The sequence below is a fragment of the Erythrolamprus reginae genome, chromosome 7, assembly GCF_031021105.1.
Source record: "Erythrolamprus reginae isolate rEryReg1 chromosome 7, rEryReg1.hap1, whole genome shotgun sequence".
Taxonomy (NCBI): domain Eukaryota; kingdom Metazoa; phylum Chordata; class Lepidosauria; order Squamata; family Dipsadidae; genus Erythrolamprus; species Erythrolamprus reginae.
In genome coordinates this window covers 7,942,092-7,958,944 of record NC_091956.1, presented here as the reverse complement: position 1 = coordinate 7,958,944, position 16,853 = coordinate 7,942,092, and the positions used below count along the sequence as shown (strand labels likewise).

General features: G+C 41.5%; 1 protein-coding gene across 1 annotated transcript in view; it reads right to left on the bottom strand.

The window, feature by feature from the left end:
- The window catches only part of FRAS1 (Fraser extracellular matrix complex subunit 1), a 214,211-nt gene that overhangs the window by 152,132 nt on the left and 45,226 nt on the right, over positions 1–16,853 (bottom strand). Inside the window, exons 12-15 of the mRNA XM_070756926.1 lie at positions 14,275–14,430; positions 11,861–12,007; positions 6,995–7,141; positions 284–424 (exon numbers count right to left, since the gene is read on the bottom strand). Coding sequence (XP_070613027.1) covers positions 284–424; positions 6,995–7,141; positions 11,861–12,007; positions 14,275–14,430 — 591 coding nt within the window. The remainder of the gene's footprint in view (positions 1–283; positions 425–6,994; positions 7,142–11,860; positions 12,008–14,274; positions 14,431–16,853) is intronic.

Sequence of the window (16,853 nt, the reverse complement as noted above, 5' to 3'; positions counted from 1 at the left end):
ACACAATCTGAAGTTAGTTGGGGGAAAGATCAAGAGCAACATGAGAAAATATTATTTTACTGAAAGAGTCGTAGATGCTTGGAACAAACTTCCAGCAGACGTGGTAGATAAATCCACAATAACTGAATTTAAACATGCCTGGGATAAACATAGATCCATCCTAAGATAAAATACAGGAAATAGTATAAGGGCAGACTAGATGGACCATGAGGTCTTTTTCTGCTGTCAGTCTTCTATGTTTCTATGTTTATATAAGTCTAAAAGCTATGTTATCAAGACTTACTTTGACATGTGTTGGCTTCCCGGTAAAATGCCGGCAGGCAATGTTCAACGCAGGCTCCTTGCTGGAGAAAATACCCCTCCATGCACTGCAGGCAATCGGTACGGTTGGGACCATAACAAACGTTGCAGCTCCAGTCACACTCTGGAATAAGACAATAAAAAGAGCAGGTTCCTCGCAGAGCCGCCGTGGGCTCCCTTTATACCTCCCCAACTTCATCCATCACGCCATCACAAATTTAGAGAAGATATTAAGGGAAAAGAGTAAGAATATAAAAGCACAAGCAGGTAAAATATATATAGGGAATTATTACAAGCGGAGGAGCAAGAAATAAAAGGACTGACAAAATATTGGCAGGATGAGTTAGAAATCGATGAATGGGATACGGAAGGCATAATTGAAAATATTAAAAGAATTAAAAATACAAGGGTAAGAGAGATGAGAAGAAAATTTTTACACAAATGGTATTATACACCAGTACAACTAGCACGCTTTCAAACGACGATGAAAGGAAATTTTTGGCATGGGTGTAAGGAAAAAGGAGTATTTATCGAAACATTTAAATATATTAAAGGGTTAAATAAGGTCCAGGAGGGAAGTGTTTTTAATAGGAAAGTGAACACAAGAACAAGGGGACACAATCTGAAGTTAGTTGGGGGAAAGATCAAAAGCAACATGAGAAAATATTATTTTACTGAAAGAGTAGTAGATCCTTGGAACAAACTTCCAGCAGATGTGGTGGGTAAATCCACAGTAACTGAATTTAAACATGCCAGGGATAAACATATATCCATCCTAAGATAAAATACAGAAAATAGGGCAGACTAGATGGACCATGAGGTCTTTTTCTGCCGTCAGACTTCTATGTTTCTATGTTTCTTATGCATATGTTTTGGGAATGCAGTAAAGTCCAAAAATTTTGGAAACAAATACAAACGGAAGTGAATAAAATTACGAATAGTGACTGGAAACTAACCAAGGAAGTAGCATTATTGATAAAAAAATAATAGTGAGGTAAAAGAATATGAAGAAATTAAAATTGCAGCAATAGAAAGTGCCCAAGCAACTATAGTGCTTGGGTGGAATGATGCTAACAAATGGACGATAAAAAATTGGTGCAGGTACATGGTGGATCACATTCACTATGAAATTATGGCAATTACATAATTATAATGAAGAGAAATTAGCAGTAATAATGAGGCGGTGGGAAAAGGTTAAAAATCATATATTAATATTAGTAAGCGATGCAAATGTAAAAAATAAAATTCAATCACTCTATAAAGAATGAGTAATGTAACCCGGAGTTGAGGTAAATGAAAGATATAGAATTGAATGTTCCCTGGTGGAGGGATATACAGTGTTCCCTCGATTTTCGCGGGGGATGCGTTCCGAGACCGCCCGCGAAAGTTGAATTTCCACGAAGTAGAGATGCGGAAGTAAATACACTATTTTTGGCTATGGACAGTATCCCAAGCCTTCCCTTAACACTTTAAACCCCTAAATTACAATTTCCCATTCCCTTAGCAACCATTTAGATTGTTACTCACCACGTTTATTTATTAAAGTTTATTAAAAAATGTTTTTTAAAGTCAGACGAAAGTTTGGTGATGACATATGACGTTATCGGGCGGGAAATACCGTGGTATAGGGGGGAAAACCACAAAGTATTTTTTAATTAATATTTTTGAAAAACCGTGGTATAGACGTTTCACGAAGTTCGGACCCGCGAAAATCGAGGGAACACTGTATTATTTTGTTTGTTTGGTGATGGTACACACATTTATGTTTTTGAATTTATGTTTTTTTCCTTTTTGTAAAATTTTTAAAAATCAATAAAAAATATATTTAATTTTAAAAAAAAGACAATAAAAACAGCGGGTTCCTCGCAGAGCCGCCGTGGGCTCCCTTTATACCTCCCCAATTTCAACCATCACGCCAGCACTGTCTGCTGACGTGCTGAAGGGCAAAGGAACAGCAGACGAACAGATGTTAAGACTCGGGGAAGGGACGTCAAAAGGGACGGGTCTTAAAATAACACAAATTCTTCCCTGGAGTTTCTCGTTTGTTCCCCCCAATTATCTTAACGTAATTGTGGCTTTCTTTTTTCCAGCCCTCAGGATTGAATGAGACACGATATGTATCCATTCTTCCTAGTGGCTCGAGTGCCGATCAACCCACATGGGCGGCCCAAGGAAGCCATCAATCTTTTATTTCTCAATGACCGAGGCCTGTGGGATTTCCCCACAAACGCAGCTAATTAAGCAGGCCAGATTGACAAGGAAGGTGACATTGCAGTTCAAACACCACGTTCAGAAAAGAAATGTAGGGGTTATTTTTTTCTTTCCTTCCTGTGGTATAAAGAGAAGTAAATTTGGGGGGAAATTTGTTAAGGGCAGCTATGCTAAAATGAGGATTTTAAAAGGAGGAATGAGTTAAGTAAGAATATATAAGAAATGGACTGAAGCCCGACGACATAGTTTTGGTAGAAAAACAGCAAATAGCCAAGAGAAATTTGGTTAGTTATAGCATTTTGAATTCAAGGGTTAGGGTTATCGTGCGTGGCCTCTCCTCTCCTCAAAGAGATACAATTTCCCTTTCTCTTACTGAACATCCAAAATATACTATTTAATTCTATGTATATAGAATAGAATAGAATAGAGTAGAGTAGAGTAGAGTAGAGTAGAGAATAGAATAGAATAGAATAGAATAGAATAGAATAGAATAGAATAGAATAGAATTTTATTGGCCAAGTGTGATTGGACACACAAAGAATTTGTCTTTGGTGCAGATGCTCCCATTGTACATAAAATAAAATATACATTTGTCAAGAATCATATGGTACGACACTTAATGATTGTCATAGGGGTCAAATAAGCAATGAAGAAACAATCAATATTAATAAAAATCTTAGGACACAAGCAACAAGTTACAGTCATGCAGTCAAAAGTGGGAGGAAAAGGATAGGAATGATGAGAAAAACTAGTAGAATAGAAGTGCAGATTTAGTAAAAAGTCCAACAGTGTTGACACATATATGACATATGTGTATATATATATTAGACACATACACACAAAAATATACATTATCTACTATATAAAGTGTATGTACACGCACGCATGCACAGCTCTTCTAAAATTATACACATTCACCCTCATTTATTAGAAACATAGAAGACTGAGGGCAGAAAAAGACCTGATGGTCCATCTAGTCTGCCCTTATACTATTTCTTGTATTTTATCTTAGGATGGATATATATTTATCCCAGGCATGTTTAAATTCAGTTACTGTGGATTTACCAACCACGTCTGCTGAAAGTTTGTTCCAAGGATCTACTACTCTTTCAGTGAAATAATATTTTCTCACGTTGCTTTTGATCTTTCCCCCAACTATTTCGATAGGAAAAACATACCCAGAGCCCAGAAGCGAAAAAAAGAAAAAAAACCCCAAATTTTTCTACTGGTTCTGGTATCTGAACGTACTCATAGGAGCCCATCACTGCCCCTAGAGCACATGGGGATTCATGGGAGGGCGTGGGGTGGTTTGGGCAGGGTCAGCCAGGAGTGGGATTTGGGGGTTCTCTGAACTGCACATAACCTTATTTAGTGGTTCTCCCGAACCCCTGAGAACCCCTAGCAACCCACCCCTGGATGAAAGTAAAAATAAGGAGACATTGCGATTGGAGCCTAAATAAATTTTCGATCACTTGGACTTGTTTTTGATGTTCGACTCACTACAATGAGTTCGAGATTCCATTTTGTTCCAAAGCATTCATTTCAGTCGCTCATGCCCTCATCAGCTCAAGGTTCGATTACTGCAACGCTCTCTACATGTGGCTACCTTTGAAAAGTGTTTGGAAACTTCCGATCGTGCAGAACGCAGCCGCGAGAGCCATCGTGGGGCTTCCAAGATTCACCCACATTTCTACAACACTCCGTTGTTTACATTGGCTGCCGATCAGTTTCCGGTCACAATTCAAAGTGTTGGTCATGACCTTTAAAGCCCTACATGGCATTGGACCAGAGTACCTCTGGAACCGCCTGCTACCGCACGAATCCCAGCGACCGATAAGGTCCCACAGAGTTGGCCTTCTCCGGGTCCCATCGACTAAACAATGTCGTTTGGCGGGCCCCAGGGGAAGACCCTTCTCTGTGGCGGCCCCGGCCCTCTGGAACCAACTCCCCCCGGAGATTAGAACTGCCCTCACCCTTCCTGTCTTTCGTAAACTACTTAAGACTCACTTATACCGCCAGGCATGGGGGAGTTGAGACACTTTTCCCCCAGGCTTTTTTAATACTTTTTTTAATGTTTGGTATGAATGTGCTGTTTGGTTTTTTAAATAATGATAGGGTTTTATATGTGTTTAATATTAGATTTGTTCCACTGCTATATTGTTTTTATTGCTGTTGTGAGCCGCCCCGAGTCCTTGGAGAGGGGCGGCATACAAATCTAATAGATAGATAGATAGATAGATAGATAGATAGATAGATAGATAGATAGATAGATAGATAGATAGATAAATTTCCAGAGTTAGCAAATTCATGAATAAAGAGGCCCTTCTTAATCCGAGGTTCCGATCCTTATTTTTGTCGTGTTGAAAATCTTGACCTTGACGGTGAAAAAGCAATAAGATCAGTCGTCTCGGGGTAGCTAATTATGAGATAAGTCACTAAAGAAGATGGAAAGAATTCCCCTTGGATATTATATTTATAATGCAATTTTGTTCAGGTCACAAAAGAGCAAGACCCCAATCTTCTTCCGATAGTGGATTGTCTTTTTTTTGGAACACGACACCAGGACCTGGCTGGTTTTCTTGGTGGGACTTCAAAGTCCGCTAACTGAAGGACACTTGCAACATTTCCAGCAAATATATGAAATATATGTAGTGATGGGGTCCTATGGGTACGGTCATGTAAGCAGAACCGATAGAAAAAAATTGATTTTTTTTCCCCTTCTGGGTATGTTTTTCCTATCGTAGTAAATGAGGTTGAATGTGTATAATTTTTGAAGAGTTATGTGTGCACATACAGTTTATATAGCAGATAATTATATTTTTGTGTGCCTGTGTGTAATATGCATGTACCCATATGGCATATATACATAGAATTAAATAGTATATTTTGGATGTTCAGTAATAGTAAATAGATAGGGAAATTGTATCTCTCTGAGGCGTGGAGAGGCCAGGCACCCTAACTCAAACCCTTGACGTGAGTGACCTCAAGTTGGCCACCTTTAAGCCAGTCACATGACCTTTAAGCCACTCCCTGGTCACATGATCGTCAAGCCCCTCCCACCTGGTCACATGGCCAGCAAGCCACACCTACAAAATAAGCCACGGCCACAGCGTGGTAGTAAAAATTTTTGGAGCCCTGTACTGTATGAAATATATAGATTTAGTTTTAATCTATACAACTGGTTAACGCAGTTTGGTGTGGTGGTTAAGGTGCTGCCCTAGAAAGCAGGAGACTGTGTGTTCTAGTTTTGCCATAGGCATGAAATCCAGTTGGGTGACTTTGGATCAATCACCAGGAGACAGTGAGTTCTAGTCCTCTCAAGTCCATGAAAGCCAGCTAGGTATGTTTGGGCCAATCACCAAGAACCAATGAGTTCCAGTCCCACTTAGGCATGAAAGCCGGTTGGTTGATTTTTGAGTCAGTCACCAAAAGACTGAATTCTAATTCTGCCAATCACATTCTCTCAAGAGGAATAGAATGGAGGGGAGGGAAGAGGAGAGGACAGGAGAGGGCAGAACAGAGCAGATGAGTGGAGTAGAGTGGAGAGGAGAAGAAGAGAAAGAGGAGAAGAGGAGAAAGAGAAGATGAGAAAGAGGAGATGAAGAGAGGAGAGAACAGAGCAGAGCAGAGGAGTGGAGGAGAGTGGAGAGGAGAAGAAGAGAAAGAGAAGAGGAGAAAGAGGAGAGGAAGTGAGGAGAGAACAGAGCAGAGCACAGCAGACGAGTGGAGTGGAGTGGAGAGGAGAAGAAGAGAAAGAGGAGAAGAGGAGAAAGAGGAGAAGAAGAGAAAGAGGAGAAGAGGAGAAAGAGGAGAAAGAGGAGAGGAAGAGAGGAGAGAACAGAGCACAGCACAGCAGGCGAGTGGAGTGGAGTAAAGTAGAGTGGAGAGGAGGAGAAGAGAAAGAGGAGAAGAGGAGAAAGAGAAGAGAAAGAGGAGAAGAGGAGAAGAGGAGAAAGAGGAGAAAGAGGAGAAAGAGGAGAGGAAGAGAGGAGAGAACAGAGCAGAGCACAGCAGACGAGTGGAGTGGAGTAGAGTGGAGAGGAGAAGAAGAGAAAGAGAAGAAGAGAAAGAGGAGAAGAGGAGAAGAAGAGAAAGAGGAGAAGAGGAGAAAGAGGAGAGGAAGAGAGGAGAGAACAGAGCAGAGCACAGCAGACGAGTGGAGAGGAGAGCTTGTTATACCTCTAGCTATGCAGCCAAGCATCCTACTTGCTTTTCCTACCGCCCGATCACATGTGAAGTAAAATCTTGTTCGCATCCCTTTGCACCATTTTGCTTCCTGCGCATGCACAGAAGCAAAATCTCACCAGGATGAACATGCCCGCCCGCCGGTCACCCAGAACCATGTGCACATTATATTGGTGGTGGCGGTAAGTAGGATCTGCCGCCTGGAAGAGGCCATGTAGGTGAGTTCCTGCAGACCAAGGAAATGTGCTGAGCATTGTTACGAAAGACTCAAGATGAACATTTTTGGAATTCCCTTCACCTTTGCACGTCCTGGTGGACACGTCGAGGAAATATTGCGACGGGCATTGGTCGTATTGGCACTCTCCAAACAGTAAGACTTTGGTTGGGTCTTTGCAAGAAGTACAGTGCGATCTCGAATCGCAGCTCAGACACGAGGCACTGCAGGCTGGAGAGAAAGAGAGAACATCAGATCAGATTTGACATTAAGAACCGAAGCTGTAACAGTTAAGAATTACAAGCTCCAAATCTCCATTTCAAAGAACACTTCAGAAGTCTTTCTATTGAGGGACAAAAGTCGCAATACCGAGAGGATGTTTTTGAAGAAATGAATTACCGAGATACATCATATATAAAACACTTCGGATAAATCAAAGAATTATAAAAAGTATTGACCATTATTTATTTGTTTGTTCTTTGTCCAATACACAATACATATGGAAGAGAATAGACATTGAGTAATATATATAAAGATAGCATGTAAAATAGAAGAGAAAGTATATGAGAGGAAGAAAATATATATGATATATGAGATAAAGGAAAGACAATTGGACAGGGGACGTTAGGCACACCAGTGCATTTATTTACGCCCCTTACTGGCCTCTTAGGAACTTGGAGAGGTCAATCGTGGACAGTCTAAGGGAGAAATGTTGGGGGTTGGGGGTTGACACTATTGAGTCCGGTAATGAGTTCCATGCTTCGACAACTCTATTATTAAAGTCATGTTTTTTACAGTCAGGTTTGGAGCGGTTAATATTAAGTTTGAATCTGTTGCGTGCTCTTGTGTTGTTGCGGTTGAAGCTGAAGTAGTCATTGACCGGAAGGACGTTGCAGCATATGATCTTGTGGGCGATACTTAAATCGTGTTTTAGGCGCCGTAGTTCTAAGCTTTCTAGACCCAGGATAGTTAATCTATTTTCGTAGGGTCTTCTGTTTCGAGTGGAGGAGTGAAGGGCTCTTCTGGTGAAATATCTTTGGATGTTTTCGAGGGTGTTGATGTCCGAGATGGGGTATGGGTTCCAGACAGATGAGCTGTATTCGAAAATGGGTCTGGCATAAGTTTTGTAGGCTCTTGTCAGTAGTGTGAGATTGCCAGAGCAGAAGCTACGTAGGATCAGGTTTACAACTCTGGAAGCCTTTTTGGCGATATTGTTGCAGTGGGCAAATGGGAAATATTTCTTCACCCAGACGGTCTTTGGTTTATGGAATTCACTTCCAGAAGAGGTTGTGACAGCTGTCAGCCTGGAGAGCTTCAAGGCAGGATTAGACAGATTCATGGATGTCAAGTGTACCGGTGGTTATTGAAACGGATTTATTTATTTATTTTATTTATTTATTTATTGGATTTGTATGCCACCCCTCTCTGTGGACTCGGGGCGGCTAACAACAGTGATAAAAACAGCATGTGACAATCCAATACTAAAACAGCTAAAAACCCTTGTTATAAAACCAATCCTACATACAAACATACCATGCATAAATTGTAGAAGCCTAGGGGGAAAGAATATCTCAGTTCCCCCATGCCTAACGGCAGAGGTGGGTTTTAAGGAACTTACGAAAGGCAAAGAGGGTGGGGGCTATTCTAATCTCTGGGGGGAGTTGGTTCCAGAGTGCTGGGGCCGCCACAGAGAAGGCTCTTCCCCTGGGTCCCGCCAAACGACATTGTTTTGTTGACGGGACCCAGAGAAGGCCCACTCTGTGGGACCTAACCAGTCGCTGGAATTCGTGTGGCAGAAGGCGGTCTCGTAGATACCCTGGTCCGGTGCCATGAAGGGCTTTATAGGTGATGACCAACACTTTGAATTGTGACCGGAAACTGATCGGCAACCAATGCAGACTGCGGAGTGTTAGTGTTACATGGGCATTTTGGGGAAAGCCCATGATTGCTCTCGCAGGTGCATTCTGCACGATCTGAAGTTTTCAAAGGTAGCCCCATGTAGAGAGCATTACAGTAGTCGAACCTCGAGGTGATGAGGGCATGAGTGACTGTGAGCAGTGACTCCCGGTCCAGGTAGGGCTGCAACTGGTGCACCAGGCGAACCTGGGCAAATGCTCCCCTCGCCACAGCTGAAAGATGTTTCTCTAATGTGAGCTGTGGATCGAGGAGGACGCCCAATTTGTGGACCCTCTCCAAGGGGGTCAATAATTCCCCCCCCCCATGGTGATGGACAGACAGATGGAATTGTCCTTGGGAGGCAAAACCCACAGCCACTCCCTCTTATCAGGGTTGAGTTTGAGTCTGTTGATACCCATCCAGGCCCCAACAGCCTCCAGACAACAGCACATCACTTACACTGCTTCGTTGACTGGACATGGGATTACCGAGATCCATCATTTATAAAACATTTCGGATAAATCAAAGAATTATAAAAACTATTGACCATTAAAAGGAAATATTTCTTCAGCCAGAGAGTCGTTGGTTGATGGAATTCCCTTCCAGAAGAGGTCGTGACAGCTGTCAACCTTGATAGCTTCAAAGCAGGATTAGACAGATTCATGGATGTCAAGTGTACCGGTGGTTATTGAAACGGATGTCCAAGTGCCGCCTCTATATTGGTTGAGACAGGCAGGATTCCCTTGAGTACCATTTGTTGGAGGTCAAGGGAAAGGGATGGTTCTGCCTTCTCTTTCTGCTCAAGATCCCCATGGACAATTGGTGGGCCACTGTGGGACACAGAATGCTGGACTCGATGGGCTTTGGCCTGATTCAGCCTGGCTCTGCTTATGTTCTTATAAAAACTAAACCCTCCCTGCCTCTAACTTTCTTCCTTTAAATTCTACGCTGACTGACCACTTCTCTCCATCCGGTCCATCCTATAATATAGCTCGAATCTAATTTTCTATGCTATGGCATCTCATTCACTCGATCAATTCCAGAGAGTATCACAAGGCTTAATTAATTAACAACTGTAACATTAAGAAGATATGTGGATTAACAGAGCGAAGAAAAGGCTAATAATGAGTTGCATTACCATTTAGCAACTTCAAATATACCACTGACATATTATTCAAAACGGCGGCGTAAAAGCAATATAAAACGTCCAGTGTAAGCTGTTTAGATTTGTCTGGGGTGTACTTTTACTAGAATTGCTTGATATAAATGTTTGGGATTCATTACAGGCCCGTATTCTGCAGTCCCTTGTAGTGATATTTTTCTCAGCCTGTTGTACGATGTACTACCTTAAAAGATCTTAATTAGTGCCACCGTCTTAATTTTAGTTTGGATTTTTCTCCTTTCTGTTCTGTGGGAGTCGAGGTGATGACAATTTAACACGTCCCAGACATGGAAATGTCCCAGAGAAGTCATAATGCAATTTGCTTGGTTTGAATTAGTGTATTGTATGAATTTGGCCATTCTAGCTTCCGAAAAAGGAAAGGAAGGGAAGGAAAGGGAAGTGTTGTGGTTAGCTCTGGCCCTGCTCCTGCCCCAAGGACTGTGGATGTGGGGGGAGACATCCACATGCCGCAGGCCTGTTTTGCCCCCGGTGGAATCTGATGATGAAGGCTCCTCTGACCAAGAAGACATGAGTGACAGGGAGGAGGAGAGTGGGGCAGACAGCTCAGAAGGAGATCAATTATCTAGCTCCTCCTTGGATTCAGAACAAGAGTTAATGATACAGCCACGCATGCAGAGAGCGATGCATAGGCAACAACAACTGAGAGATTATTATCAAAGAAAATGAGGCCACCTGTGGTTGGGTGGGGCTGTGGTCATTAGTGAGGCTGCTATAAAGAGCAGCCTGTGGGTTTGGCCATTGTGGAGGATTATCTGATCGTGGTGTTTCGTGACTGCTTTGCTGACTTCGACCTTCGCATGCTGATTTTTTCCCGCTTTGAAACTAAACCAGAGCAAAGTGTGTTTCACTTTGTGAAAGAAGAAGGACTGTGAATTGCCTCACAGCTGCAAGCTAAGTATCTCAGAACTGATAAGGGACGTGTACAAATTACCAGTTTGTTTGGAGACGAGTGCTCTTTGCTATACAAAAAGAGTGCTTAGTTTAAGTGAATTTTCATTATAAAGAACATTGTTTTGAATTTTCAAACGTGTGTGTATCTGACATTTGTATCTGTGAATTTTCAGGAGGAGTGTACCAGAGAGCTCGACAAAACAGTAAGGAACGAAACAGGAAAGGAAAGGAAATCTTTATTGGCCAAGTGTGATTGGTGCATATGCTCTCAGTGTACATAAATGAAAAGATACATTTGTCAAGAATCATAAGGCACAACACTTAATGATTGTCCTAGAGTTTCTTAACTACGTTTCTTAAACATGGGAACTTGAAGATGTGTGGACTTCCACTTCCAGAATTTACTGGCTGGGGAATTCTGGGAGTTGAAGTCCACACGTCTTAAAATTGCCAAGGTGGAGAAAATACTGGCGTAGTGCACTGATATGATGCCAAGTGTTGTGGTGTATCTAGCAAGTCGTATCTTCAGTAGGAGGATGCATGAATTAGGATGCACCAATATTACACAGACACGCAAGAAATGACTCTATAATTTACAGAAAGTCCTCAATTTGCAATCATCTATTTAGTAACCATTCACAGCGAGTTGGCTGTGGCAAGTTGGCTACATCAGGTTGTCCTAGACCAGGGGTATCAAATGCAATTTCATTGAAGGCCACATCAGGCTGGTGTTTGGATTTGGGGGCGCTGACAACTAACCGTTGTCTGCAACTGCTTGAAGAAGAACTCTGCTTATGGTATTGTAAATATGTACATTATTATGTTTATAAAGAAGTTATTGGAGCCAGCTGAATTAGACATCTGCGTGTGCTTCTGGTTTTGATTTTGCAGCAAACTTTAATAGGCTTTGAGTTTGATACCCCTGATACACCACTAAAACATTATCCCAAATAAAACTGAAAAACCGAGGCACCACGTACATTTGCAGCGAAGGTTCTCGTCCCGATAGAATCCCAGGGAACAGTCCGAGAGGCACGAACCAGTGTGAGAAAGGACGAGGCCAAGGTCACAGGAAGTGCAGTAAAATGGGCCTTCTCCTGCGCAGGTTTTGCAGGAAGGGTGACACTCTGGAAAGAAAGGAGACAACAGCATTTAAAATGCAGACTCCCAAACTCCACGCATAGGTAACAAGAAATGTGTTGGACTCGGAAATGAATGTTGGAAAGTCAGCTCAGCCATGAAATCGCCAGATCTTCTTCTTTAAATCATCCTCACAGAATTCTTGCAAAAATAATACAAGGTAGTATTTCGAAAGCAGTCTAAAAAAATTAGAAATAAAGTTACCGGTATGTAAAAACCTGGATGACAAAAAAGAAAAATGGTGGCAGCATCTGATAAATTATGTAACACCGATTTAAAGGAATTAAAGATCTAAGAAAATGATTATTAGAAACTGAAAAAAATGTATACAGTGGTACTTCTACTTACGAACTTAATTTGTTCCGTGACCAGGTTCTTAAAAGCAAATAATGTGTGCGATTGGGGAAACCACGGGGAGGGTGGAGGTCCCGTTTCCTCCCAGGAGATTCCTAGAGAGGCCCCATGGAGGCTTCTCCCTGCCTTTTCTGGCCCCATTTCTTCCCAGGAGAGTCCTAGAGAGGCCCCACGGAGGCTTCTCCCTGCCTTTTCCAGGCCTTTATCCTCCAAGGAGATTCCTAGAGAGGCCCCATGGAGGCTTCTCCTCGCCTTTTCCAGGCCTGTATCCTCCAAGGAGATTCTTCGAGAGGCCCCACGGAGACTTCTCCCCACCTTTTCCAGGCCTGTATCCTCCAAGGAGATTCCTAGAGAGGCCCCACGGAGGCTTCTCCCCGCCTTTTCCAGGCCTGTATCCTCCAAGGAGATTCCTAGAGAGGCCCCACGGAGGCTTCTCCTCGCCTTTTCCAGGCCTGTATCCTCCAAGGAGATTCCTAGAGAGGCCCCACAGAGGCTTCTCCCACCTTTTCTGGCCCTGTTTCCTCCCAGGAGATTCCTAGAGAGGCCCCACGGAGGCTTCTCCTCGCCCTTTCCAGTTACAGTTTCAGAGGTTCGGGTTTGTAAGTGGAAGATGGTTCTTGAGAAGAGGCGGGAAAAAAATCTTGAACACCCAGTTCTTATCTAGAAAAGTTCGTAAAAACTGGCATTTGTAGGTAGAGGTACCACTGTATTTAACCCTTGATAATACTCCCTACCTTACTGTGAATCCTACTTTATTAAGGATTTATTCAGTAATGGAAACCGTCCACCCTCCTCTGCAGCGATTGAGAAACAGATGCAATCAAGCAACGGCGCATCATAAATGACTAACACGTTAATATTATTGAACATCTGGCCCTTCCAGATGTTGATGGCCTCGTCTCCTCCTCCTATCCAGCCAGCAATATTCACTGCTATTAATATCAATTATCTTCCAATCAAAAACATTGGAAGAACATCAGGTGATGGAGGAGGAATCGGAGCAATTAGACACAGAACCGATAGAAGGAAATCATTAGAGGCAGCTTTGAAATAACATTTACATTAACATCTATTTGTGGTGACGATTATATATGCTACCCAGAGGGTGGATGGTTGTGGATATCGACCACTTGAGGATGTCTTTCTATCTAGCTTTTGCAAGTCTATTGAAATTCCACAGACATAATAATAATAATAATAATAATAATAATAATAATAATAATAATAATAATATATTAGATTTGTATGCCGCCCCTCTCCGAAGACTCGGGGCGGCTCACAACAACAATAAAAACAATATCACGGTGAAACAAATCTAATATTATAAGAAAAAGATATATAAAACCCCAGCAATTAAAACCATACAACACCTTCATACCAAACATAAAATATAAAAGCCTGGGGGGGGTGGTGTCTCAGTTCCCCCATGCCTGGCGAGATAGGTTGAGTAATTTGCGAAAGACGAGGAGGGTGGGGGCCATTCTAATCTCTGGGAGGAGTTGATTCCAGAGGGCCAGGGCCGCCACAGAGAAGGCTCTTCCCCTGGGGCCCGCCAAACGACATTGTTTGGTCAATGGGACCCGGAGAAGGCCAACTCTGTGGGACCTTATCGGCCGCTGGGATTCGTGCGGTAGAAGGCGGCTCCGGAGGTATTCTGGTCCAATGCCTTGTAGGGCTTTAAAGGTCATTACCAACACTTTGAATTAAGACGCGCTTTTGATTTGACCTACCACCGCAATTATTATTTTTTATGTCCCTATGAATGATCTGATCATTAAGGCTTCACGCCAGCAGATGCCACAGGTTGGGGGGGAAAAAATATTTATCTGATGGGAAATTAATTGGCATGTCCAATCTGCGGACATCTGCTCGTGTCCCTGTTTTCTCAGGCATTACTCACTCTGACACGCTCCTCCGAGTTGGTAAAATCCCGCTGGGCAGCCTGGCACACAGTGGTCCTTCAGAAGCAGGTGATGGATGTCGCGGCACCTGAGACAGGTGCTCCTTCTGTCGGCGTGGAGATCTGCCACACACAGCTCACAAAGCGGATGGCAACCTGTTCATAGGGGACAGAAAGTTTGGTACAGTTCGTAACAAGTCAGCTTTCTGAATGGTCAAAAGAGAATCATCAAGGTATAACTGTGACCTTCCTTCCTTCCTTCCTTCCTTCCTTCCTTCACTTGATCTTTCTTTTCTTTTTCTTTCTTTCTTTCTTCTTCTTCTTTCTTTCTTTCTTTTTCCTTTCCTTCCTTTCTTCTCTCCTTTCTCTCTCCTTCCTTCCTTCTTGCCATCTTTCATTTCTTTTCTTTCTTTCATTATTTCTTTCTTTCTTTTTCCTTTTCTTTCTTCTTTTCTTTCTCTCGCCTTCCTTCTTTCTATTTTTCATTTCTTTTCTTTCTTTCTTTCCTTCTTTTTTTTCATTCCTTTCCTTCCTTTCTTCTTTTCTTTCTCTCTCCTTCCTATGCTCGATCTTTCTTTTCTTTCTTTCTTTCATTCATTCATTCATTCATTCATTCATTTTTCCTTTCCTTTCTTCTTTCCCTTCTCTTTCCTTCCTTTTTTCTATCTTCTTCCTTCCTTTCTTTCTTCTTTCCTTCTGATGCATTGTTTGTTTATCTATCTATCTATCTATCTATCTATCTACCTATAATCAATTTATCTATCTATCTATCTATCTATCTATCTATCTATAATCTATCTATCTATCTATCTATCTATCTATCTATCTATCTATCTATCTATCTATCTATCTGACTTGTATGCCGCCCCTCTCCAGGGACCCAGGTCAATTAATGAATTAACTAATCTTGCAAAAGAAAATGACTACTCATCATTGGGCTATTCGAATAACCCCAAATCATTGGATTACGGTGCTGGTTCTTTCATTTAATTTGGGCACAGAATGTTAGCAACTGCCACTACGGATGGTTCTTGACTTGCGACTGCAGACTCCTGGACTTACGACCAACATTGAGCGCAAAATTTGTGTTGATAAGGGAAGCATTTGTTAAGTGAGCTTTTCTCCAATTTACGACCTTGCTTGCCCCAATTATTGTGAGCCGCCCCGAGTCTACGGAGAAGGGCGGCATACAAATCTAATAAATAATAATAATAATAATAATAATAATAATAATAATAATAATAATAATAATAATAAGTGAATCACTGCAGTTGGGCGTATGTGTGAAAACTGGTTCCAAAGTGCTGTTGAAAACTTTGACTGGTCACTAAATGGACTGTTGTAAGTCAAGGACCACCGTTATTATTATTGCTTGCTGTTGCTTTATTACAACTACCAATTTGCAAAGCAAGTTAAAGGCAGAATCTACAAATGCAAAAAATGCACCCTAAAGCAAAATACAAAGGGGAAAAAAAGCCAACGAGAAAAATGAATAAAATATTAATTGAAAATAAAATATTAATAAAAACGAAAGCCCGAGATGCTACACCAGAGAACTACAAAAGGAATAAAAATATTTACATCTCAGAGGCATGTTCACAAATTGTCCTGGCTCAGGATCTACTGAAATAATCAGTTTTTCAAGATTTTGTTACCTGACAGCCCAGGTTGGGCCCAGGTCAGAGGTGGTTTTCAGCAGGTTCTAATGCTATTCTATTCTAATGCTATTCTATTCTATTCTATTCTAATGCTATTCTATTCTATTCTATTCTAATGCTATTCTATTCTATTCTAATGCTATTCTATTCTATTCTAATGCTATTCTATTCTAATGCTATTCTATTCTATTCTATTCTAATGCTACTCTACTCTATTCTATTCTAATGCTATTCCATTCTAATGCTATTCTATTCTATTCTAATGCTATTCTATTCTATTCTAATGCTATTCTATTCTATTCTAATGCTATTCTATTCTAATGCTATTCCATTCCATTCTATTCTATTCTATTCTATTCTAATGCCATTCTATTCTATTCCAATGCTATTCTATTCCAATGCTATTCTATTCTATTCTAATTTTCTATTCTATATTCCATTCCATTTCATTCTATTCTAATTTTCTGTTCCTATTCCGTTCCATTTTCCATTCTATTCCATTCGTGAATACAATATTTTCACCTCCCACGTTTTTTTATTTTTATTTATATATTTGTCAAAGAATTGTGGGATGATGATTTGTACAAATAGACATTAGATAGGTCATGATAAAAAGTAATGATAGAAGGCAATAGAAAATTAGGACATCAATAGAATCCGCGCTGTGTTTCAGTGGATCAAATCCTCCCCTGCTTCCTTCTCTAACAAGCCTAGGAAATAGTTCATCCAGAGAGTGAGAGGAAAATTTCCCCTTCGCCTTAGGCATTACACTGATTGCAACTACCCTTCAAAACATGACAGTCGCCCCTCAGAGGCCTGAATATTAACACTGCAGACTCAACATTGCAAGGGCCGAGTCAGATCTCAGCTGCAGTCCCCTGTCCAATAAAAGAAGCCTATTTAAAGCATCCTGACAGGTGG